The 27,115-nt window shown below is 38.5% G+C and overlaps 1 protein-coding gene across 3 annotated transcripts in view; it reads right to left on the reverse strand.

The window, feature by feature from the left end:
- COL11A1 (collagen type XI alpha 1 chain) overlaps positions 1–24,959 on the reverse strand; it is a gene marked incomplete at both ends in the record, with an annotated part of 144,770 nt that extends 119,811 nt beyond the window's left edge. For all 3 annotated transcript variants that reach the window (XM_080348715.1, XM_080348716.1, XM_080348714.1), the window contains 4 exons: positions 1,449–1,611; positions 3,984–4,197; positions 8,531–8,698; positions 24,848–24,959. In XM_080348715.1, coding sequence (XP_080204841.1) covers positions 1,449–1,611; positions 3,984–4,197; positions 8,531–8,698; positions 24,848–24,959 — 657 coding nt within the window. The remainder of the gene's footprint in view (positions 1–1,448; positions 1,612–3,983; positions 4,198–8,530; positions 8,699–24,847) is intronic.
- Between the last annotated feature and the right edge of the window lie 2,156 nt (positions 24,960–27,115).

The following is a 27,115-nucleotide window of genomic DNA, read 5'->3' on the forward strand; positions in this document are numbered from 1 at the left end:
TGAAACTTCAGTCAGGTGTTTCATTTAGCAATTGCACTGAGTAAACCAAACCAAACACTAATGCTTACTTACTGTGCCCTTCTCTCCTTGGCATCTGTTTAAACGCTTACAAACTTTGCAAGAATAAGCCAGGGCCCGTTACCTTAGTTTCTATTAGAATCTAAAATTACTTTTAAAACACTAACAAAATATCAGTTTATCTACTTTTATTGTGGTTTTTTGCTGAATTTTTTAGTCTTATGTATATTGACACTGCACATATTTTGTCAATTTATTGCCAAATACACATATTATGGGACTTGGTTTCTGACTTAAGAAAAAAATACAAATGAAAATTGAAAGTAATTATCCCATGTGGAGACCAAAAATCCTTTTCCCACTCTAGATAAGGCATTTGTGGAATTCATCTTCAAAGGGAAAATAATGTCCCTCAGATGTATAAACTGTATCAGGGACTACAGGTAACTACAGGACTACAGGCTGTGAATATCAAATGTATCATACTGGCTGGCCCATTACATCACCTCAGAAATGTCCCCATTTCATCAGGTCCATGGAAATGAAAGATAACAATGCCACAGTGTTACACTCAAAATTTGGTTTTCTTCTCTTGATACCATGCAGCTTCTCAAGCTGCTTAAATCTAGGATTACGACTCTGGACACTTATGGAGCACAGATGTTCTGTATATGAAGTGAGTTAACTACTGATCTGTATTTTCTTGTTTTTCAGTTTTAATTTAAATTTGATGGTCTTGATTGTTGTATAACAAGATTATAAAAGAAACTCAATCGTGTAGATTTAGAGAAGCTTCATTATTAGCCTGCAAAAATAATCATTGACATAAGGATTCTACCTAGAAAGGCCTCATGATTGGCAGCCACATACTTCCTTAGAGGCATTTTACCCTTCCTATATGTACTTCTTGGCCAGTAAATGATGGAAACATATATGTCCTTATTGCCAAAGTATGTTCCAGTTACTGGAAAGAGTAATAAGTGGGATAAACAATATGATGGATTCGTATTACACAGAAGACTTTCCAGATCCTTCTCTCCCTCTCTCAAATACTGTTAGCATGCACAAATATCTATAAACGTTTAAGAGAGGCAGAAATAAAATGATTCAGTATCATACTACTCAACTTTCCCAGATTAATTCTCCTAAATATCTCGGGTATCTCTATATTAGGCAGAAAGACAAAAAAAGCAAGCCCCTTCCAGATACAACATAATCTAAAGGACAGAAAAATGCATCACATCTTCCAACGGCAGAGACATTTCCCTGTTTTAATTCTATTTTATTTCAGCCTATACTAACAAGTTCTATAAATCAAAGTTTTTACATTGTATCAGCTTTTGCCCTAAAAAAAAAATCACTCAGATTTGTATTAAGCACTTCACTCAATGCAAACCACTCAATTCTATTCATTCAGTATTGATTTTTACCTCAAAAACTTCTTCATCCAGAATCCTGGTTCCAAAGACAGTGATGCCATTGGTGTCCACAACTGTTCTGTCACTTCTTTCAAGTGGTTTTGTAGTTTTTTTGTTACAGTCAACAATCATCGTAACACTTTTTTTCTCCACACTAATAGCTACTCGATGCCACCTATTAAACAAACACAAACGTAATTTTACTGTAATTTATGTTTTTAAAACTAGGTAATTTTGTTCCTAGCAAGAGAGATTGTGCACCAGTCCAGTCACCAATAAAATTTTAAATGTCTCCATTTATTTTCTTCTCTCATATGTACACAAATGCATACGTTTTGTTTATCCACTATATATCTTCTGTCCCTTAGTACAAAGGAATCTGATATATAGCTCATTGTGAATATCCTATAAAAAGATGAAGCTCAAGCTGATCTTCTCTGACACTTTACCCAGAGAACATTATAAAGCTCAAATTAGAAGTGAATGGACTGTTTACATTTTATTAGATTGAATGATCTGACAGTGGATTTTATTTTCATGAATGTATTTGGTTTGAATTTACTTGTGCAAATATATTTAATCAATCATCAAAATTTTACCATGTTCTTTTGCTTATTTGAATGTGTCCCATAGCTATAGAGATTCTTCAAATATGTACAACAGTTCCAACACAGATGCTTTTCCAGATATAAACACTTACAAATGCTTGCCAATATTCCTGCAACAATAGCTTTGCCTACCTAAATATTCACCAACGTGATTCAGAATACTGACAAATGATTTTAAAGACATTTGAGAACAAAGTTTTGTACAATTTGCCCAATTATAGTATGGTCTTTATGAGACTTTATTATCATCACCGACCACATTAGTTTAGTGAGCCTCTCTGCTATGACAACTTAAATGTCTAAGAGCAAGAGCAGGCCACTCTGTAATCTGGCATGGAGCAAAACATCACAGAATCTTTGACAGACCAGGGCAAAAAGTATGTCAAAGTATGTCATATTAGTAACTATTAAGAGGAAGGCTGGAATCAAATTATTTTAGTTGGCACTTGTGGCACTAAGGTTGTCTAAATAAGAGAGACCGCTTAGATCGTTGTTACGAAGAGCTTCTGCATATGAAAAGGAACACCTCGAAGCTAATGGAATCTGACTGCTAAACAGTATCACTGAGCCAGAACTTTAATTCCATGTTTTCTCTGGAACGCGGTTAAACGTTATCATTATAAAAGCAAACTGCCCATGCATCCTCAGGCACATTACACTGTTTACACTTTTAAAATATATGTCATTTAGAGATGAAGATTGTTGTCATAAGATCCTTCATCAAATAGCTGAGTCAGAAGAAAATTGTTGGTCTATTTTTTGAAAGTATGTAGAAGTTGAATCCATGAAAACATAGCTCACTGGGAATATGATTGACTCCAGTTGATTTAGAAGTTGTGTAGTCTCACTGCAGGAAACTCTACCAAAACAAGTTAATCTTGATTTCTTAATTTTTAGCAGCTTCTCAGCTGTTTGGGTGAAATTCTGAAATCCATGTCAAAGCTTTATTATTTAGAGGAAGTCAATGAAAAAAAAGTATGCTGCCTTGTTTTATCACAGCTTCTTCTAGGCAAACACATCAGGTTTTAGTTTCATGGTATAATTCTATTATCTGGTTATACAGGGGCTAGAAGACAATTACTTTTTCTTTATTCTTTATTTATTTATAAACATATTTCATTATAGTTGAACTTTTGACCTTCCTTCTCTACTGATTTGTTTTCTTTTGTTGTAATAACATTTCATTCTATGTATCTCTGAAGACTGTGGCTGCTCTTCCTGGACTGCAACACAACAAATAAAAAGCCTTTGAAAGAATGAAAGTCCATTTATAAGCACTAGAATGACATTCCAGGAGAGTGATCGCTTGTCTACAAAGGGAAGTCAGGTACAAAAAATTAACAACTGCATTAATAATGCCATAGGTGTTTGAGATTAATTGCCTTTACTGCGTATGCAGTATAAGTCCTTGCAGCACTTCAGATGAAATGTCCAGCTTATTCTTCCCCGATTTCCTTACATATAGACATCTCAAACCATCTTATTTTATCTACTGTTTTCATTCAGGATAGGAGAAAGTCTATGCCGTCTTGTCAGCTTGTCTTCACTCTGCCTATCACCTTCAAGTGGAAAAGACAGCCCTTATAGAGAGACTGTTCCTTGAGTCTCTTTGAAAACAGTTTCTTTCTATATTGCATGGGAAGAATCTTCAGAGGTTTAGTTTTGGTGGGTTTAACTTCTATGAGTATTTCTTCATTCTTGATTTATAGAAATGGCAAATAAGAAAGGTGGTTCCGCTTTATTTGTAGCTGTATACACCATTTGAAGGTGGGACTAAATTCTGCTGCAAAGGTTCTCAGATTTTGTGCCACAGCAGTTCAACTAGCTGGAAATTGTGTTACTGATTTATTTAAATATGTAAGATAACACTTTGTAGATATTATAATCACCTATAGAGTGGTCTGTGGTATTACTTTTAATCTTAAAATTTTACACTTACTTGCCATCAGCAATGTTGACTGTTCTGAAAAGAGGGTAGTCTTCTGGGGCAGGTTTTCCATTCTGGTCTTCAAACAGGAAGACAGGGGATCTACCAACTTCAACACCTACTTGCTGAATGCCTTGCTCATTGTAGATAGACAGAAGGAAGGACTGGATACCCTTTTTAGGTTTTACTGTCATCAATATTGAAAAATCTTCTGGAAAATCACTACCTGTAAACAAAATGATAGATACAGTAACAAAACCATTCTTTAAGAAACTATTCTTTAAAGGTTTACATGATTCCATAAGCACAGAGGATACCTCATGCAAACTGTTGGGTCTTTTAATTCTCCAAAATGAATACATAAAAAAATTATACTTCGAACATTTTTAATCTTTTTTTTTTTTCTTTCTGAAAGATATCTCTTAATGGTTCATAAAAACACGACTTGTTAGTCTATTGTGAATGTATGTAATAATACAATATATGCAAGAACAATGATACTTTCACATTGATTACTTTTTTCTATCCATCTTCTTTTTTGCAATCTTCTAATTTAAAAGCGTGCACTGCAATTTCACTCAACGAAATAAGTATCCATATCATAGCAGATATGTTCCCAGGCGCTTCATCTCCCTTGCTAACCATTTGTTTTAGTTTCTCACAATAAATACTGGAGTCTTTCTAGAATAATATCATGCATAACATTGAAAAAATACAGAACTAGTTCTACTTAATAGAAGCTTTAGGCAAAATCAAAAAACATTTAATTTTCATTTACTCCCTGATACTTTCTCTTTGAAGTAGACATTTTATATCATTTTTTAAACATTTACAACTAAAAATAAACAAAATTAAAAGTCGATACAGCTTGTTTACAAAGGAGGGACTGAGGTCTGTACTCAGTACTGTTCCTTTTGAATCTGTCAGTAAATCTGCCTTTCACTTGATGTGAAAGTCTATTAGGCTTTATAACAAATGAAGTGTAATACTGATATTATAAAATTCAGAATATACATTGGATCCACGTGGCTTCAGCTGCAATTTGAGATACCAGAAATAGAGAGATTAGAATCTGATTGTAATGCTGGCAATGAATACACCTGCAACTTTGTGTGCATAACAGTGGGTATAATGTTCTTAAATATTTTAATAATATAATACAATAAATTTTAATAAAATAATATGTTAGATTTTTGTAATGAAGAAAAGTATGTAAGACTTCAACATCAAAAGCTGACTTAGGAATTGCTTCTTCCAATGGAGAAAATATAAAATTGTTTCCAAGACAGGTCTTATGGGAAAACCTTTCCAGGATTCTACAGTCTTCCATGAAGACAAGCTACTGATGGCATTGACTGTTTAGTTACAACATGAAAACAAAATGCATTAAACCTTATTCTTTTTTTAAATTACATATAGGTCTTCTAAAACAGAAAATCCCTTATCTCACACTTATTATATTGTCTGCTGTCATGTTGTTTTATGTGCTTTCCACCATTTTTTAAACTTTTTTTTTGTAGATTGTCAAAACACTGTAGTAATCTAGACCACTTGTGGGCTTGTTTTGATTTCTTATTTTGAAGGGATCAAAGCTCAATAAATAGGAAGCTTTTCATTTACCCTGGTAAGCCTTTGGTTAAGCTTTTTAATGACAAAGCAAAGTTGCTAGGTCACAAATTAAACTGAAAGTTATACCTTTTAACGTCAGAGTAAAAAAATGACCAAAAAACCAAAAAGTAAAGAAAGGGAAAATATGATTGTCAACAGAGCCCAAATAAATTATTTTAAAAGCACTGAACACTTGCCCTGTCTGCCTTGTTAATCTGGAAGATATGTTGAAAATGTTTAAGGCAGGTGACTAATTCACATAGTCCCAGCATGTGCTCTTTAAACAGACAACATCCTAGGAAAAAAAAAAAACTGTGAGCTTTCTAAGAAAGGTGACTGAAAATGAGTCATGTGCCTCACTTCTGTAGTTTCCTGTTGTCACTGCTATGACATAATATTCCCAAATCTTTCATCTTACACTTACACCATGTAATTATAAGTAAATTTCTTCCAAACACAGTTTTGACTCAAAGTCAAAAAAATGAATGACATTCTAACAGGTAAAACTTTATGTATTGTGGGTATATATAGTTCTAGTACACACATCTGGAATAGTTACCAAAATCTTCTCAATCACTTTTAAATTTCTTGTTTATCGATGTGGTTCTGTTTGAACAATAACTAAAAATAACAATTGGAAGGAAAATCACTAGAAAAATCTTTGTATATTTCTGGGTTGCCATTCCTGTCATTCCTATATGCTTTTGTAAAGATAACTAAGAGCATATAAATTAATAGGACAACAAAAATCTAAGCAGTTACCTTTACAATTATATAATGCTTTTCAGTCAGTGAAATCAATGCTGATAATATTCTGAGAAGCTGGTAAATATTATTAGATCAATTTTTTAAAGGATAGATATATTGATGACCCCAGCTTTTGACACTCATAGGTCCCTTTGAGCTACAGTAGCTAAGAGATTCATCTATTTCCTAATGAGTCATAGGAGTTAGATGAAAGCAAGCACAGGATGCATTTCAACTTGTGTGTAGCTAAAATGATGTTTCACAACTCAGTTTTATCTTGGATATCTTCTGTAGTAATTCCACTACTACAGAGCACTAAGAAAAGGGGACATGATCACTCAAGTATCTTTAAGAATAATCTCTGAAAAAGAATGATTTCTTGTGGTGGGGAGAGGGTGCCTATTCTGCAAGATTCAAATGGAAGTAATTACCACAATCACCTCCAAAAACCTATTTCTAGGTTCTTTAATGAAGTAGAGGATAACGTGACATTTTCCTGTATTAAGCAAAGTTTTGTGGTGGTTTCTTCTTATACTGCGAGCAATGCTTTTTATTTGTTTCCTGCACACAGAAGTGTTGCAACAGATTGGTAAAAACAAACAAACTCATTCCAATTGTAGAGCAGAAACTGAAAGCATTAATAAGAAGAGTACCTAAATTAAGGCAGTCAAAGGCTACAGAAATTTAGATGTCAGCCAACAACATGAGGCACTTACTTGTTCTGGCATTCAAGAATCATATAAATAGTTATTACTGCAGCTGCCAGATCCTCTCTTCATGCTACAATTTGATTCATGAATAAGTGCAAGTCAACCTAAGCTCTCAGACTTCCAGTTCTAGACTCTCAAGCTTTGATTTAGCAGAAAGTGCTTGTACTGTTCTAAACTTCAAAAAATATCAGGGATTCCAAGTTAGTTTAATCTTATGTCCAATTGTACTTGAATGCTCATTTAAGGTTTTTTGTTGGACCACTTGGCTTCAATGACACACATTGTAAAACTCAGAATATGAAGGTGTCAACTTATTATATTGTGCAACTTGTGCAGTTTCTCAATAAAATGGATTTTTTTTTCATTTTCTAAAGAAAGAGCAGCCCATATTCTGCTAACCTTACTTAGTTGAAGTAGTAATGGATTATACAAATAGTCATATTAATATCAGCAAGACATTGTAGACTGTAATATGCGATTCAGTGAATGATATTTTCAGCTGGATAGCTCTGTTATCTATATGCAACTTAGTTGAGAGGATATGCTAAAAGCTGAAGAACCGTGTCATAAAAATAAAACTAATATTATATCTGTAGTGAATTTTGCTTTTATTTTCATCCATGAATAAAAAAATTAAACTGATGAGTTAAGTGAACATCTAAGTTATGCTTGAACTGTGTATAGCTGTTTCCTGTGTTGCTCTTGAAATGCATTATTACTACAACATACTGTGTGTTTCCCCCTTCTATAGATCTTGGATTATATCTATATGATTGGTACTTTGAAAGAGAAAAAATAACTTTTTTCTTTGCCAACATCTAATCTGCATGTTTAGAGACACTCATTCAAACTCTGCATGATGTATCAAAGCAAAAAACTTAAAACGTTCCATGATTTTGGTTTTTAACACTCTTATTATTTTCCTCAACGGTTTGCATCAAGTGACAGCAAAATAATGGAATGAAAGTCTCTCCTTAACATCCAAAGGAACTTTTCCAAAATGCGATGATTTCATTTTAGAGAAATTTGAGATAAGATGGAATCACACTACCTGCTATCCACAACTAGCCTTACTTAGTGTCCAAAATAGCCAGATACTTTTAGGTAATTCTTACCAGATGGCACTTCTGGGAATGATTTTGCAACGGCCAACCACAACTCCTTTCTCCCACTGCTGCATTACTACAGGAAGCACTGCGTTTAAACTGACTACTGAAACTGGAAGAAACTTGCGAAAGCCACCAAATAAGCTTTCCATCAGATAGCAGCATGAAAGAACAGGTAATATGACTTACAGGCAAATTCTGCCAGTGACACAGAATTTGATGAAGAGCTTTATAACAGAAACCAATAAAAGCTGATTCATTTAGTGGATAAAGAGCACGTCCTGTCATTCATACGCAGGCCCACCTCTAGGGAGAACAGAAATGTTTTCTGGTACTGACAAGGAAAGACATGCTGTGCTTTAGAGCAATAGTTTTCTGACAGTCTTACCTGGGTACAGCTGCTTCGTTGGGGCACTTAATTGTGCAGCTTTTGAAACCCTGTAGGCGACATCCGATCCTTTAGAATCCCTCCTATTTGTGCAAAATCCTGCTGTTCTTGATACTCCTTCTGGTGAATTGTGAAATTCTAATGCTTTTAGCACATCAACGGGTTCAGCTGACAAAGAAAAAAAAGAAAAAAATAATTACTCATCTTGCATTTGTACAGTATGCAGCCTCTAAAAAGGATATTAATTTCATTGCAAAAGCATATGTGTAATCATAGCAGTAGCTGAATCCTGTTTTGATTTACTGCAGATTAGTCCTACACCAGAATATTATTTTAACAGAATTATTAATTTTAAATATATAAGAGTTCATTCCATCCAATGCAATTGTTATGATCAGATTCTCAAACTACCTGACTATACACAGAAAATCACTCTTTCCCAAATGCAGAGAATCTTCATGACTGAAATTACGACACATTCTTTTAATGAGTTAATTCAAAGAAGTGGAACTGATTTTAAAAGTTTGCACAAATGTTCCAGAAGCATTCAGCTAATAATAATCTGCTATCAGAAAGTCATCAGTTGCTAACATTAAAATGTATTCTGACTACAGGTACAAAGTGATAGGGAAGAAGTTAATATTTTTTCTCATCCAGATAGAGAAAGAAAAATGTACATTTGCCTGCAAGGAGTGAAGGGACTGAATCAGTCTTACATTATTTCTAAGTTAAAATTCAAATTGACTTGTTTTGCACTTTATAGAGACCAAGTACAATCAGTTTGCATTTATGCTCAGTGTCTAACAATTTAAAGTTGAAATCCAGAGCTGCTACTGCACTGATATTGATACAGAATTTTATATATATATAAAATCAACAGCAAAGCCTTAATCTATACAAGTTGACCATATCACAAAGGCCAAGGACTGAATGGACAAGCACTTCAAGAGAAGCAGTGAGAGAACGTAAGTTTGTTGCCTACTGCGTATCTTTTCTCTTAGAAAAAAATAAAGTGTTCATTTTCATACTCCCCGCAGATCATAACTTCACTAATTTATTTTTTTGAGTGGAAACAGAATTTCAACAGACCATTTTTTCACTGGGACTATTTTGCAGGTTTTATATTATCAAATTCAGATCCACTTTATCTGGAAAGACAAAGTTTTAAATGACTTTCACTGTTAAAGATGGGAAACGTGTTTGGTAAATCTGACCCTTCTTTATGTCTTTGAACTGCACTGTGGCATTAACTGTAGCTCATTTATTCTCTGTTATTATTCCTTATTTGTGTCAACTAATATCACCTTAAGGGAAAAAATTCATTGTGTGTAAATATTCAACTATCTGAACAACTATTTGCAAACAACCAGTGAAAGAGTGTAAAAACATAGGCAAAGTGATATTCTAGTTAGAGTCACTGAGGGAAACATCTCTATGTCCTTTTCTTATTATTTGTACAGTTCTAGGCAGTGTTACTATTTTTTGTCAGATGTTTTTTATCTCAGAAGTCACTTCAGTGTATTCACTGTCAATAACAGCTATGAGCAAAGTTTGACTAGCTCATCTCATTCATTTCCTGACATTGCCAAATATGAAGAACTCAACTTTATGGTTAAACCTATCTTTGAATAACACCAAAAATATTTTATTTAAAAACAAAATCTGATGTTTTCTCAGTCAGTCTAGGATGCACACAACTTCTTTCTTAAAAATATATTAACAAGAAAATGAGGGTGAGCTTCAATTTTTTTTCACATCATGCAACTTCATTTGCTTTTCCCATCAGATCTTGTTATGAAATATAAAGTCAATAGCCAATGTCTGTTGCAAGCTAATGCTACAGTACGCACCTGAATTACTTAAAATCTACATATCCTGCAGATTCAAGAAATTATGTTTAAACATTCTCAAAATAAAAATTTAAATTGTGTGCAAATTTTCAAATACCAATCTCACTTCTCTGTTAAGTACTGACTAAATAATTTTGACACATATAATCTATTTCCTATAGGTATTCCATACAATTCTGAAGTTACTACCACACTGAAGGAACTGCCACACCTCTTTTCTGGTAACCAATGGCTGGTTTTGCAGTACCTATAATAATTTGAACCAGAAAAATTATGCAGAATCAGTCACTGGAAATATTAGTGAAAATACCAAGTTGCTGTACAAGTCAACCACTGCTACATTCCTTTTTCCTTTGCTCTTTTCTTTAATTTGTACCAGATTCTTCACTACTTTTTAGAATAATGGCTGTTCTTTGCCTGGCTGACTGGGAGAGTATTCAGCCATAAACAAGATTATTCATTACTCTCTCCTAGTTCTGCTGCTTAAAAAACTTCCAGACAAGAAACAGAATAATAATAGAACAATCTTCAAACCACAAATTCCAAATAATAAGGACAAACATTTTGTTAATAGTCCACAGATGACACCTATTTCTGCAAACTTTGGTTCACAAAACATAAATAGCAAAAACACTAGGCAGTTTACAAGGATTTCTAGAAATGTAACTTGTCATATAAATGACAAGTTATATGAAGTAACTTACACAAAATGTGACTAGTCCATCTCTAAGGATAACATGTCTGACTTACTAAACACTTGGAGATCACAAGTAACAGAAGCTGCTCCCCTAATTTATACAAAAGATTTCAGATAGCCACTTTGACCGATAGTTAAAAAGTAGAGTTCTTTAGGAGTCTTTAGATAGATCAGGCAGGAAAACATAAGATTTGCTTCTTTACAACAGTTTGCTTTTGATAGAAACCTATATATCATGCAGTCTGGGAAGTAAACAGACTGAGTTTGTGCCACTTCCTCACAAATGTTTTTGCAACATTCTTGTGTGTGTCATTATTTAACCTGGGCTTGACTCTTATCAAATGCCCAGATCAGGATGCAACCAATCCTGTATTTCAGCTGGGAGGCAGCAGGCCTGGAAGTCTCCTCACAGCTGTTATTGCCAACTCCCAGCTGAAAACAGGGCTCACTGTGTAAAGCACTTCTTCCATGCAGTCCTCCTGTGTCATACATAGGGCTACCAGATATTGGGGTTTCTGCAGAAACACCCTCTTTTTGGTAATGGAAATACTACCTCAGTGAATTTCAGGATTTTTTTACATTTTCTGGAACTACAGCAACCTAGTTGGATGAAGTGTTCAGTAGCCCTGACCAGGCTGCTATAAGTACGTTCAGATGATCTGCTCAATGCCTCTACAGAAAGCACTAGACACAGTTGCTTTCAATATGCCACAAAGCACACACATGTAGGAATCCAGTCAAAAATAAACAGCTCTTGAAAAGCAGCAGTGCCTAGATCCTAACGGGTCAGAGGTAACCTGTTTGAAGTATAAAGGATGATGAGAAGTCCTCGCACAGCCAACACTGGCCTGCTTAGAAAACCAGGGTAGACAGGTAGGAAGACAACTCCCAAAGCAGGGAAAAGCAGTCTGGAAGCTGCCAGCTGAAACTGTGTCTCTGCTGGTTTCTGTAGGTTCTGCAGTGCTCAGTGTCACTGTATCCTGGGAGCTTCAGCTCTTCCTGAACACTGCCTCTTCTCCAGCATCCTGCTCCCACAGGATTCTGAGAATGGTAAGAAACAGCCAGAAAAAGCACCAGTGCTAAGGCCATGCAGTTTGCCTATTTGCATGGTCCACAAATTAAGATTATAGCATGTATTTTCATGGGACAATGTAACCCATATATTGGCAGATCTAGGGTCGCTCACAAGAACCTCCTTACAGTACATAAAGCGGCTTGCCTAAATGATTTTACATTCTAGTCTAATTTTCTTGGATAGTTTTCTCATAAGAGAAGTAAAAAACCCTGCAAATTAATGATATATGATGTAATGCTTTTGCATCACTCCAATTTGGTCCTAAGATTTAAGATGGCAGGGAAATAACCAACAAATAAGCATCATGCAAACAGCTCTGTTCACCAGTTCTTGGGGTGCAGTTAATTTTCCTTATGAAACTTAGACAAAAACTTTGAAAACTCAACTCTGTCATGGCAAATTTGACAAAATAGAAGATTCAGATCCTGGAAGTGTGTCCCTTCATGCAGGTGTTTATGGTCACACTGCACTGCTGCTTGAAGGCCACCTCCTGCAGGTAAGCCACACAAACCCAAAAGACAATCCTTTCAAAAGAAGCCTGTGTTCATGAGGGCAAGTCTGCATTTTTCAGATGAAGCTCTCCAAGTTTCAGACCACAACCAAAAAGCAAGTTTCCACTGTGCTACTTTTCCACTAACAGAGAACCAGCTGCAGGGGATCACTCTTCTTACTAAATGCTACAGCATACAGCTCAACAGCATGTCCTTCATTCAAAGAAGTTCAGAGAGACATGCAACTGACCCTGTCACTAACAGACTACAGTAGAAGCTGGTGAAAACAGAAGATTAATTTCTGATATGTTATAAGCCATAAATATAAACAGCATTTTCTATACAAGATCAGAGGACTTGTTTCTTTCACTTTGACTTCCTGAAACATTTGAGCTGGAGTCTATTACGTCTCCTTTCTTTTTATGGAGGAGGTTCCCAAGTACCATAACAACACAGGTTGTGTTATCAGAGAAATGAGGGATCGAGTAACTGTACAACAATGCAGAAACTAAAGTCATGCACATCGTCTGTGCCAATGACTTATTCAACATGGATGACCTCTGTGTTCAATAAAAATGCTTAGCATTTCCACATCTCTCTATGGGAATGCTTCTTGCAGTGACCACATAATCCTAGGTAAAAGGTTATACATTACACGACAGGGACAAATTGTATCAGATGCAAGAAAATTTGCATTGGAATGCTCAGGTCTGGTTCATAACATTTGATTTAAATGCAAAGGCAGATGGTAAGCAAACAATGTTTAATAATTTCTTCTTAGTTTACAAAATATGCATCTGGTCTGTAACTGATATCATGGCAAACTTACTATCTTAGTGATAGGCAACATTTCTTGCTTGTGCTTCAGCAGCCACCATTACAATTCTGCATTGTGATAGAACCCATCTGACCCTGCAAAGGCAAACTGTGCAGAACACAAAAAGGATGGATCAACAGTGCACCTAATGGTAGCAATGTCATCTTTGGTTTTACATCAACAACAGTCATTTTGTATAAAAGGGTAAAATCTATCTACACATATAATATTTCTAGCCACAATCATGTTGTAAGGTTAATTATTTTAATGACTTTGTATTTATGAAAATATTTTTATTAACAACAGATGCTTTTTCACAATTTTCTGGCTACTGACCAACTGCAGCGATGATCCAAAACCAAAAGAAGTTCTCCATATAGGCTTACTCAGATCACATAGGTTTACTCAAATCCATCTGGTGAGTGACATTAATGCAAATGCTAGGTATGTAAATGTTAGGCCATTAACACACATTGAAAATAGAGCTGTATTGTTTCATGTAAGTATAATGTCCTGTCCCATATCACTCTAACCAGCTAATGTGTATGTGTCAATAAATGTATGCTTAAGCATATGAAAACACTTGAGCTCCTGTTTCTTAGCATACATATCAGCTTCCACTTACAGTATCTTACTAGTAATTTTAGTCTGTTTCTGCATAAATCAATCAACAAATTCCACATCTGCTTCATTTCATTGATAGAAAATTACCTGGACACTCTGTTACTAGAATACTTTCAACACACTTGCGAGTGCTTCCTCGGAAATCGTTTTAGACCTATATAGGCTAATCGGTTATCAGAGAGTTTTCTAACCATCCTTTCCTACATGAAGCTGTATTGAGAAGCAATTTATAGGTCAATTCCACAAGTGTCCACAATTCCCCACTACTGTGGATCGCCCTCAGTATTTCATGTGTTACCCAGACCTTAAGAGGTCAAACATCTAGAGTGATCCTATCACAGATGCACACAGCAGTCCTCAGTAGATTTAGAATACATGCAGATTAAAAAGATAATCTAACTGATAGTTCTTTTGAGTGAATTTCATTATTCCTTAAGGGATAAGCAAGGAAGTCAGAATGGATAATTGTTCTTACCTAGAAGGTCCCACACCTTGAGTTCTATTCTACACATGCTGCAAGCCACTTGGAAGTTGCAGTGAGAAATTAATATAGCCCTGAACCCTTTTAGATAGGCTATATCAAACTTGACATTTCTCTCTTTCTATGAACTGTACAGCAAAGCATTAATGGTCCTGGTGACTAAGGACCAAAGAGTTCAAGACAGAATTTTACTGAAGATAGGGTATACAGAGGAAACAAACATCTGTATTTTCAGAAGGAAGGGCTTAGCTGACAAGCCTCAAAGTGAAACTCACCGGGACAGGAAAGTGACTGTGGGTGCAACTTCTGGCTACAAAACTCATTCCCATAAGAAATTGCTCAGGGGATCACTCATTTAGATGAAAATACTTATATTTCTGTTCAAATGCCTAATAAACCATAGAGCTGAAATCCTATTACATTTAGAATTTGGTCTGGTAACTCCTGGATCTTAGTCTCTTAATTTTATGAGAGCACTCAGGCACAATGATCCTTCCCTATTTAAAGGTTATGTTTACCAACACAATTTACAAAATGCTCCCAGGCTGCAGGCTGATGGGCATACTCTAAATGCAAACAATAACAAAACTCAAGACAAAAAAAAAGCAGAGGAGCCAGTATTCTTTATTTTACAGATATACCTGAGCAAACTCAGTGTGCAACTGTTCGCTATACTGTTAACTTTGGTACCTGTGGCTTTTCTTTTTTGAGATATAATAAACAGTATTTTATAATAAACAAATTCTTCAGTTAGCATAATTCTTCAGTAATGCCCTTCTTTTGTTTAATGTGAAAGTGCAAATTTATCAGTGATGATTCCACAAATAGCCTGTAAGATTTAGTTAATAACTTGTAATTGGCAGATACAACCCTGGAGCATTAAAGAGGTTAATTTGCCCCAGTAAAAAGAATTATCTGAGAAGCTGAGGAAGACTAATATTTCTAAGTTACTGCTATTTACTTCACATTTTTCCATGAAAATGTTTCATTCTGCCAGTAATCTGTTCCAATGGAACCACCGCAAAACTAAAACTTAAGTGTTGAAACATTAATCTTCAATTCTAAATGGAGTGTTTTTTAAAGTTTAGTCCAATTTTATTTCACTGTGACAGATCATCTAAAGAGTAGAAGCTATTATAGCCTAGAAGGCTAAAATATGCATATTTGGTGGGTACTGATGAAGGGATGCATTATATTTGAGGACAAGACTTCCAAATTAGGCTACCTGTGGTCAGATTTCTGTGTATGTATTTAGGAACTTCAATAGAAGGTACTGGCTGCTCCACAGTTTTTTGAAACTATGCTACCTATTAAAGCTATAATAGCCTACAGTTATTTAGTTTATTTACTTTTCTTAAAATTTTGAATCTTCCTAACGCTAAGTGTTCATTCTAAGGACTGTCTGTGTATTCTCTAGGTGGGTAAAGATAAAAAATACTACAATGAAGGTTTCTAATTAACTGATTAACTCATTAGACAATCCGAGGCTTAATGAATCTAAGAGGTGAAAATATTTTCATGAACAAGAACTCATATGAAGGGGTATCCAGTCTTCAGATACTACTGTTGACTTCTCAGAACAGTGTTGTCAGGTCAGAAAAAGGGAGAAATGTTTTTGTTTTAAAAACACTCTTAAATACAGGTTGTGTCAAATTTCTTCTACATATGTTTATTTTAGCTACCATTTGTCAAGCTGCTTCAGCAGTTCTCCTGTGAAACCTGATAACTTTTCCTTGCATTCCTTTTCCCAGATCATTAGTCTAATTTCTGATTCTATCAACAATTAGCAAGCAGTTTAGTTTACCAGCTAGAACTGAGTTTGCCAGAGCAGAAAGGGTAATAAATACTGCCACTTTACCAAGTTATCAATAAGAAATTCTTTACTAGCAGTGTTAGAATTTGTTAGTTTGTTAACCTTTAAGATACAGTACAAGACCCATCCATTAGTGGTGGGAATATTTTTGTTCTTATTTTTACTCTTATACACTTTTACTTACGGTGGGCAGGTATGATGGATATATTTTAAAAACAGAAATACACATAAGTTATTATTATTATCTGTACTTATTAATTTACTGTGTTCTTCACCTGTTAAGCATTGACACAGGAGCAAACATCTAAGAGCAGGAATTCAAAACGATGCTACGTACAAAACGCCTCACCGAGCTTCCCAGTTCCTAGAAAGAAAGGACTCCGTTGCCTTCCCACTGCAGGCTCTAGTCTGTATCCCCAGCGATGATTCCTTGCAGTTGTGCTGAAGGTGTCTAAGCACCAGAAAAGGATCAGCCACTCTTCTGCCCTTAGCATTTCCTACAGGCTAGCTCTGGGCAGATCTGCACGTCCTCAGAGGCTTTTGGGATGGGCAGTCTGAGCATTGCCTGCCTCCCAGCCCTCTGCTGAGAGCCCAGTCATGTCACAGAAGATGGTTCCAGGAGGAAGCATCAAAAGCATCGGTTCTGCAGTTTCCTTTGAGAAGGTTCCAATACCTTTTGTATATATTAACCAAAGGATTTTACAGAACTGGATAATATGAACTTTCTTTTTTTGTGGGTTGCAAAACTGAGTTACAGAGCATCTTCCATCTTGAAAGGTGTATTATAAAATATGATTTAAAAAAATGAAGATCATGATCCTGCTATGAATAATGGCACTGACAAAAATGAAACCAGTTAAGCTGCCTAAAGTAATAATGCTCCTGAAAATCAAGCTTGCTTTCTTTTTCTTTCCTAGGTACCTAAATATAAATTTATGAGATTAATTGAATATATATTGCACATGTATATACTTCTGGAAACATGCTTCAGGGTTGTTTTACCTGTTAAAAATTTTCCTACATGTCAGCTTTTAGATTAATTATGTAATTGGGATCTTGGCTGGTGACATTTTTAGAAGAAGGTGTTACTGGAGTGCTTTCATATTTAATGATTACAAGGAGTAGAGATTATCCAGATGCATACAGGAATGCTTTAAATGGTCTACGACTGACTATTTCACCAACAGAGGGTTTGTGTGAAACTGCTCAGAATTGGCTATTTCTGCTTCCACACCAGTTATTTGGAAAAATTTAATTGACTTTCTATGTTTTTCAAAGATAATGAAGACAGCTTATGAATATAAGTGACACACTTTTAATATACTCACCAACTACTAACTGTATCTCTTTTTAAAGACTGATCTCTAATACCCATACAGTAAAAAGAAAAACAAGCACAAAAACCACTTAAATCCCATATTGAAACCAGTGGAAAACTTGCCTACATACAACTACACACACAGCTCTTTATTAAAGTTCACTTGCAGGCTTATTTATTTACTAGAAATATCCAGCAAAATATAAGAATATTTCTTTCTGTTTTTAGTTATGTTACACAATTCTGGAGTGTAACATATTTGAGACTGACATTTCATATTTGCTTCATATATTTCACGATAGACCATAATTTTTCTATTGCTTAAAACCTTTCAGACTAGATAGGTTGTGCTTTTATCACATTGACAACAATCAAGCACTGAAGACTTGATCCTGATTCCATAAAATATTTCACTTTTTACTGACAAAAGATTGGACTACTTCATAATTTGATGAAGATCTGTATTGATCCATCAGTTTACAATATTTTAACATCTGCCTCAATACTTCCGTGGAGTCATTCCTATTTAATGCCACAGCAGATTATATCAGAACTACAGCCCAAGTGTCTAACTATGTTAGGGCCTCTTCTAAGGATTCAAAAAGTTCTTTTTGTAGAGGCAGTGAAAACAGTACTTCCAACTGTGAAAATCAGCAAAACAAGTATTAAATTCTTGGAGTATCCTGTTTCTATTACCATACCAAAAAAAGACACAGTCTTAAAAATGGTCACTGCTACAGGAAGAGACAAGGTGTTCTCTCAGCCCTTAAACATGAAAGAAATTGAGCTAATTTTAAAGCTTTGTCAGTCACGGTATTTACTCAGAAATAATTGCAATAGACTTCAAAAATATCACCTAATAAATGGGAGTTTTCAGCTATAAGCATAGAAAAAACCCCTAAAACAGCTAACGACAAGATTCACAAATGGTGTCATTTAAAGTAATCCTATTTAATTTGTTTTAGAAACAACTACATGATTTTTTAAATCATACAACTAAAATCTTTCACCATACTTTCACTGATGTCAAAGGTATTATCCACCTTTTGAGAGCAACATAAGGAAATCAGAACCAATTCTGTATCCTACTGATATTAGCAGGAATTCTACTTAAGCAGACAGCAAGATTGTAAAACTTTGAATTGTATTGTTTAATAAACCATGAATGTTTGATAACTTATCAGATTACTATGAGTAGATACACAGGTAAGGGACAAAGTAGGCAAAACTTAGACTACAGTAATACTTCAACAATGTGACCATAATTTGCCTCATTACTAAGTTAATTTGTATTATAGGCAAAGCTTAGCTGTCAGTGACATTATTCATAGCAGGATCAGGAGCTTCATTTTTTTAAATCATATTTTATAACACAGCTTTTAATTTGCTTTGCAGCCAACACTTTGCTTCCATAATATCAGCTCTGCCAAATAGCTTCTATTTCACATACTGTATGCATTAACACTTTGACGTACAGTGAAGTCCCAGACCTAGAATTTACAAAGGTTTTTACAACCCCTTACGTGTGATAATGTGCTAAAAAGAATTTAAGTTCTGCCAGATTCTATTACTATTGTAATAACAGGGTCAACAATTAATCCTTACATTTATAGTCTGTAAACCTGGTATTTAATACTGAGTACTACAGTTATAAGCCCTCACAACAGGCACATGTGTTCACCTAATTCCTTTTCAGCCACTGCTCTCTATTGTGTCCATCCAGAGCACAAATCTTTATCACTGCATGAGATTTCACATTCTTAGAATAGAGATTTCTCCCAAACTCTGCTTAATTTATTCCACCACCACCACCACGTCATCAACAAATACGCAGAACAATGATAAATTAACCAATACTGGGAAGAGTTCTTCTAAAAAGAAGTAGAGAGCTCTACAGAGAAAAGAAAATCCGCTTCTTAATCTTGCTGGTAGGTGGAAACCCTACTGCTCCCCACTGTACAAAACAAACCCAGGAGAGACATAATTACTGCAGTGTGTTTTAGGTATAACTTCACTTCAGCAGTAATGTCATAGCTGTTTTATTATGCTCCAACCTTGTTAGAACTAAGGGCCACGTTTGGAGAAGACTAAACAACTTTGGGCAATGCAATTGCAAAACTGAGTATATATATATTTATTTTTATTATTATTAGTAGTAGTAGTAGTAGTAATCAGAAAATACCAAAGCACCAGGAAAGGTTTTATATCAAAGGCTATTTTTCTAGTGACATTCCAACAATAGGTGCTAGGGACAGAGAGGTATTCTATATGTACTTGCGTACAGTTACATTTGTTAAGATATAGGCAAAACAGAAGTTGGGAAACCTCTTTTCTACAGAGCTAGTAAAAAGACAGAGTTTCCCACAGCCTGATCCTTTCTGGGACGTTTGTGAAGTCTCCTTCTAAACTAAATGCAAAGATTCACACTCCAGAGAATTTACAACACACACCAGTCATTTTTCTGCGTCATGTGTCTGTTGCTGAAGTTGAAATAATTATTTTACCTTAGAAACAAATAAAAAATCTAAATTATGTAGCAAACTGGACATACACATGCAGGTCTGGAAAGTCTGGACCATTTCACCCTCTGATCCTTGGAACTCAGAAAATCTTCAGCTAGGACCACTAGGATCCAGTATAAGTTGGGGAATGATCCATTAGAGAGCAGTGTAGGGGAGAGGGACCTGGGGATCCTGGTGGACAGCAGGATGACCATAAGCCAGCACTGTGCCCTTGTGGCCAAGAGGGCCAATGGCATCCTGGGGTGTATTAGAAGGGGGTGGTTAGTAGGTCGAGGGAGGTTCTCCTTCCTGTCTACTCTGCCCTGGTGAGACCACACCTGGAATATTGTGTCCAGTGCTGGGCTCCTCAGTTCAAGAAGGACAGGGAACTGCTGCAGAGAGTCCAGCATGGGGCAACCAAGATGATTAAGGGAGTGGAGCATCTCCCTTATGAGGAAAGACTGAGGGAACTGGGTGTCTTTAGTTTGGAGAAGAGGAGACTGAGGGATGACCTTATTAATGTTTACAAATATACAAAGGGTGAGTGTCACGAGAATGGAGCCAGGCTCTTCTCGGTGACAAACAATGGTAGGACAAGGGGTAATGGGTTTAAGCTGGAACATAAGAGGTTCCACTTAAACTTGAGAAGAAACTTCTTCTCAGTGTGGGTAACAGAGCACTGGAACAGTCTGCCCAGGGAGGTTGTGGAGTCTCCTACTCTGGAGACATTCAAAACCTGCCTGGACACATTCCTGTGTAGCCTCATCTGGGTGTTCCTGCTCCAGCAGGGGGATTGGACTAGATGATCTTTCGAGGTCCCTTCCAATCCCTAGCATTCTATGATTCTGTCTATGATTCTATGGTCATGGAATGGTTTGGGTTGGAAGGGAGCTTAAAGATCACCTAGTTCCAAGCCCCCTGCCATGGGCAGGGACACCTTCCACCAGACCAGGCTGCCCAAAGCCCTATCAAACCTGGCCTGGAACACTCCCAGGGACGGGGCATCCACAGCTTCTCTGGGCAGCCTTTCCCAGTGCCTCACCATCCCCACAGTGAAGAATCACTTTTGCTCAGTTTGTGAATATTTATCTGAGAAACCCCTGTACAACTTCTGTTTCTGAAGGTTAATGGCATTTTGTTAAACTAATATGAACACACAAGACTATTTTGCTGTAAAGAATAAAGAATGAAAATGTTTATGTTATTTTTCAACCTTAAAAGTGAATTGACTGGTTAAAGTCAAAAGTGCTTTACACCACTAACAGTTCTGAGAAGAGATTCATACTTCTCTAGTTTAAAACACCTTTTTTGTACAAGTTTAGACTAGCCAGATATATTAAACAGTTTTCAGTCATGAATCTGATTCATATCTTCCCAATATAACTTACTAAGCAATTACAAATAAGTGACAATGTTAAGGGTGCATCCACAGAGAAAACTCTCATTTTGCCATTACTAGTGGGCCTAGTTCAGCATTCCTTCTGCACCTAGAACTCCCACTGGTTTCCAAGCCTGTGTGGGGGAAAGCACAAGGAGCCTTTTTATTTCCTAAGATGACTGTAAATGTATCTATTCTATATTAGAAACAAATCTGCTTGTCACACAGAAAGTCCAAAGTGTATTTTCTGTATAGAGCTTCATAGCTTTATTTTCAGTAAAGATTCTTAAATCTTTTTAAATTCAGACTAAGAGCTGAATTTCTATTTGATTGAAAACACTTATAAATAATAAAAGGACCAATTTTTCATTTCTTGCCCATGAAATTTAAATCAGCATCACAATAGTGCATTGATGCCAGGCCCTTCAAAAAAAAATTTATAGTGTTGAAGCCATGCCATTTTGACTAAATGAGTTTATTCATTCCAAACACATTACCAACAGATTTAGTATTAAAGGTGAGGAAGGGGAAAGGAAATCAAAGGATGTCTTTTAAAATAGTGAATTTTGTTTACTTTAGCCAAGTCATAAAGCAAAAATATTTTCTAAAAAGAACTGCTTAAGAGCTGGTGGGCACTGAGCTGACCAAATATGAGTCACTAGTTTCCCCATTAAGTTTCTTCTCACTTCTGTAACTTTTTCTGCCTAAAGAATAAAGAACTCAAGAGCCCAATCAGATCTTCACACCCCCTTTCTTGGTATTATGAAAGACACCTCATACTTCTCTTTCTTTTTTGTGTTAAATAAAGAAGCTTGAAAAAAAAGCCAGGAATTTTAGGAATCTTTTGAGGTTTTTCTACATGGAACAGATTCTGTTGTTTTAAAAAGAAGCCACTACTATATTATTAACACTTTATATGAATACACAATGTAATTTTCTTCACATAGGAGTAGTTTATGAAAAGACAACTGAAGCATATAGGATTTAATTTAACAGAGTTTATGAAGGCAGTGATTCATATTTCACCCAGTATTTTCATTTAGTCATATTGTTTACCTGCTGTAGTATGCTGTTTTATTTTTATTCCTCAGTATTCTCCCTCTCTTGCTTTCAAATATGAATCATTATGTCCTATTTTAACTTTTAACTACGTTAAATAAGATTAGAACACATAAAAAACAGTTCAGAAATATCACCCTTGTGCTCCGTTAGGGAAATTAGGTCAAATCCTACTCCCTCTGTAGTCAATGGAAAAACTCTTACTGACTTCAATAACAGATCAAGACCTAAACACATAGCTCCCTGTAGTTTCTATGCAAATGGAATTCTGTATTTCAGAAAAGTTCAAGAACTATTTTCAGAATGCTTCCACAAACACAAGAAGCCTGTAGATTTATGTTTCTGAAATGTCCTTTATACAGAAGACTGGAAGAAAATATTTTGAATATAGCTTTTTGATTTTTAGTAGTTACCAAAACCAAATTATTCTGCCTAATGTTGCTGAATATATTTCAGTAAGTACCAGACAACTTCTGTTGATTTTTCCTGGGCTGCTTTGGTTTAGATTTTCTTAAAACCATTCATTTGCATCCAACCCATCATGTAAAGATAATCTACATAAATCCCCCTGAATTAAGGCCGTTCTACTGTGAATAGTCATGTGAAAAGTGGCATAAGAAACCTATCATGCCTTTGCGAACATTATTGCTTCTTGAAGAAATTTAGTTTCGACACAGCAATGAAGAACCGAATCCTTGAAGACCGGCGAGGTTAATCCACCCTGGGTGTAACTCCACTGGAGTTGAAAATTGCAGCAGGGGTGAAATCTGACCTCCTCCGAGCCCTGTCAGAAATGGGGCCAGCAGGGGGCAGAAGCCCTGATTGATCTGACACCGTCAAGACTGTGCCCAGGTATAAAGAGCTTGAATGGAAACTGATCACTGTACTATGCTGCCTCCAGGGCGCCTGTTGATTCAGAAAGTGGGAATTCAGATCGAGAAATACCTCGTTAAAATAATAAATGCATAAAAATTAAACCTTTTCGGAGAGTTAAGCCCCTTCATGGATGTCAGATCCACAGAAAAATAAAAACCTCAATCCCAGCCAGACTGGCCCCCAGATGCGCCTGTGGGCCCTGGTGGGAGGGAGGATGGAGGAAGGGAGAGAGGAAGAGGCATTATTCCCACCGCCGGTAGGAAAGGAAAGCGCTCCCGCCACCGCCGATTACACGCAGCAGCCCCGCGAATGTGCGAGCACATCTCAAGAAGCCGGAGCCTCGCGGCGCCCAGATGCGACAGCGCGGCGGGTGGGCTGAGCCGTGCCCGGGAGCGCTGCGGAGCGGGGACGTGCGGGACACGAGAGAGGTAGTGCGGGGGGCGCAGCGATTCCTTCCTGCTGAAGCTGCCGCGCGGCTGCCTGGCTCTTGTTTCCACCGCACGTCCCCCGAGGGCTGCACCCTACCCACCAGGGCCACGGACACCTAAGGGACCACTCGAGCCACCCGGGGAGGCTGCAAAGGGGGAGAGAAGCTGGGGATGGCGCCCGGCGGTGCCACCGCCCGTGTGGAGACAGGGACCGTCATGCTGAGCCCCCCGAACCGCCCCGCCGGGGCATCTGCGGGCCCGGCGCCGCGCACACCACCTGCGGGGCGCCGCTGCCGCCGGCAGCTGCTCCTCACCGCCTGGCAAAGGGCCCCTTCAAATAGATTTTCTCCTCCCCTCGCGTCCTGGAAAGCTTTTTGCCCACTGAAACCCTTTGCAAAGGGAAAAATAAAAACGCGAAGAATGGAGAAAACCAGTCACCAACTTTCCCTCTTCTCTCCCAGGAGAGGGCTGATACTTGTCGCTCCATTTCAGCCACAACTTTGAACTTCAGCAGAGTAACGACTCTTTAAGTTCAACAAAACTGAAAATCGTAGACGCACACCACAAAACTGAATTTAGTGCTGGAAGAGAAATCACCCTGTTCAACAAGTATTTCTTTCATCTTCCCACCTCGCCAGTGCATCCCCTTTACTGCATTAAGACCACGTCCGCAGTTAAACGCCGAGGCTGACCGGGAGCCATCCCTCCGCTGCACCTGGGGAGGGACGTTCCCCGCCCGCGCTGCCAGGGGCTCCCTCCGGGTCTCCGCGCCCCGAGTCGGCCCCAGACCCCTTCGTGCCGCTCTGACAGGTTTCCTCTGAAACGTGGCCCCAGCCGTGCCCTGGGTCCTTCTCCCCGACGGGAGGGAGAGAGGCGACTGGTCTCCCGGGGTTCCCTTTGCTTTCTTACCTCCTCTGACCTCTGCAGCCCGGAGGATAGCGAAGGTGATGAGCACGGTTACAGCCGAGTCCCAGGGCCACCTTCTCCTTTTCCACTTTGTGGACCATCTCTGCATCTCCATGCTGGACACCCAGAAGTGTAAATTAAACCCGGGCGCCTTCAGCTTATACCAGCTCCGTCCTTTCCACTATATTCCCAGAGATGATTTCTCCTATAGAGCCATACGTGATTACGAAGGGGGGTTTTCTCTCTCTCACCCCCTCCCTCTCTCTCTGCCCGGCCTTGCGCAGGCCCGTCCTCCCTAGTGCCCTGCCCTCAGACTGAAGGAAGATGAGGGGCTTTAATCAAAATGCAAAGAGCGCCGCATCCCCCTAAAGGCTTCATCCCGTCAGAGGGCTGGGCGAGCGGCTCCCAGGGCCACCCCTGGAGCCCAACTGACAAGCCAGCCGCCGGGCGGAGGCCAATCGCGCGGCTTCCCTGGCCGCCCACAGCACCGCCCTCCGCCTCGGTGGCGGCACACCGGCTGCTCCGCGACCGCCAGTCGCCCACGGCACCGCCGGCCCTCGGGACGGGGGAAAGTGGCCCTCCCGAAGGCGTTTGGGGAACGGGCAACGACGGGACGGAAGCGACCCGGGGACAGCCGCTGTGGTGTCCCGGCACCGCTGCCCCCTCAGTGCCACCGCTGCCCCTCGCCCGCCTCAGCCCCGCGGGCCCCGCGCGCCCCGAGCATGCGCAGTGCCCGCCGCGGCTGCCCGCGGAGCAGAGAGGCGGGCGGCGCGAGACGGGGATGCGTGAGGGGGCGGGGGGCGACAGTGGGGACAAGCGGGAAGGAGGGGGAAGGGGGCGCCGGGTGGGCAGGGAGCGAGAGGGGGATGTTTGGGTGGAGAAACGTGCGTGAGAGGAGCCGGGGCGCTGGCGTGGAGCCCCGCACCTCGAAACTGTGTGCTGGCGTTGGTGCGGCGGCAGGTCCGGTCCCGGGGGCCTCACACCCTCACACCCACTCCCAGGCGCCACTTGTTCCCACACGCCCTTGGGGACTCCCGGGGGCTTCGCATCAAGCGCGGTGTCAGAAAGGAGGGAGCGGGGTGATGGAGGAAAAACCGAACAGCCGTCCCCATTCCCCGCCTCACCACATCCTGGGCATCGGGGAGCAGGTTTCACAGCTCCTGCCCGAGACACCTTCACGGCGTGTCCTGCTGTCCCACTGGTGACCGGACCGACCTGGGAACCTCTGGAGGAGCAGGTCCGGTCAAGGTCCTCTTCAGGGATCAGGTTCTGCTCTGGCTCCTCTGGGAAATGAGAAAAAACTATGGTCACGTTTTAATAGACATGTATATAATTTTTTTTTATTTTTTTTTTTAATTTGCCTTCGTTGAGATTTTTCTACTTTAGTACCTTACAGCAATCATTAAATATACGGTTTATCTGCAAAATACATGTTACTTCTAGATGTCAAATTAAATTTCAGAAGTGTATTATCCTTTCTTACAATATCTTGTTTTACTGTACTGTATGAATATACCTGGCTCTTTCTGTCCTTGATTTTCTGAAATAGTTGGTATCACTGTCATTAGATTTACAAGGGAAGGGACTGAGGTGCATAGCACAGTTACATCTAAGCTCCCTTAAATGCTGTGCATTGGGTGCCATTCTGTGCAGAGGTACACCAGGCTGTTCTGGCACTTCCAGTGGCTGGCAACAGTACAGCTGTGGAGCACCAAAATGCCGTGTCCATCCCGCTTTTGTATGTCAAAGCTTACTCCTTCAGAACTGGTCTTAAAACTGTCTGTCTTGGACCTGAACCACATCCAGGTCCACAACAGTCAGAAAACAAATATTAGTACTACAATTGTTGCCCTATGAGTCTGTGGTGTTTTCAGCCATTTACTAGAGGCTTCCTAGAACAGATCAAGTCAATTTCTTGGTGTTTTATCCTCCTCTTTACAGTGCCAGTAGGCACTCCCAATGGTAATTAATTCTTTTTACTTTGTCCTTGGAAAATTTCATGTGCTATGAAGTTTCAGGTTTCCTCCTGATACTTATAATTTACACACCTATCACCAGCATCCTTGCTGCATCCAGTCCATCAAACATTACCTCTCTGACATTTTTGAGTCTTCCTATTAGCCTAGACGAATATAGCTAAACTTCATCCTAGTAAAAATAAAAATTTCTGTCTCTGCCCAAGAGAGGGAATAGAAGCATTTCAGATAGGTGGTGACAAAGAACAGGTATTCTCACAGTGTAGAAAACAGTAATTTAACACAGTGCCCTTAC

Source organism: Nesoenas mayeri, assembly GCF_963082525.1.
Source record: "Nesoenas mayeri genome assembly, chromosome: 8".
In the NCBI taxonomy this organism is placed as follows: Eukaryota; Metazoa; Chordata; class Aves; order Columbiformes; family Columbidae; genus Nesoenas; species Nesoenas mayeri.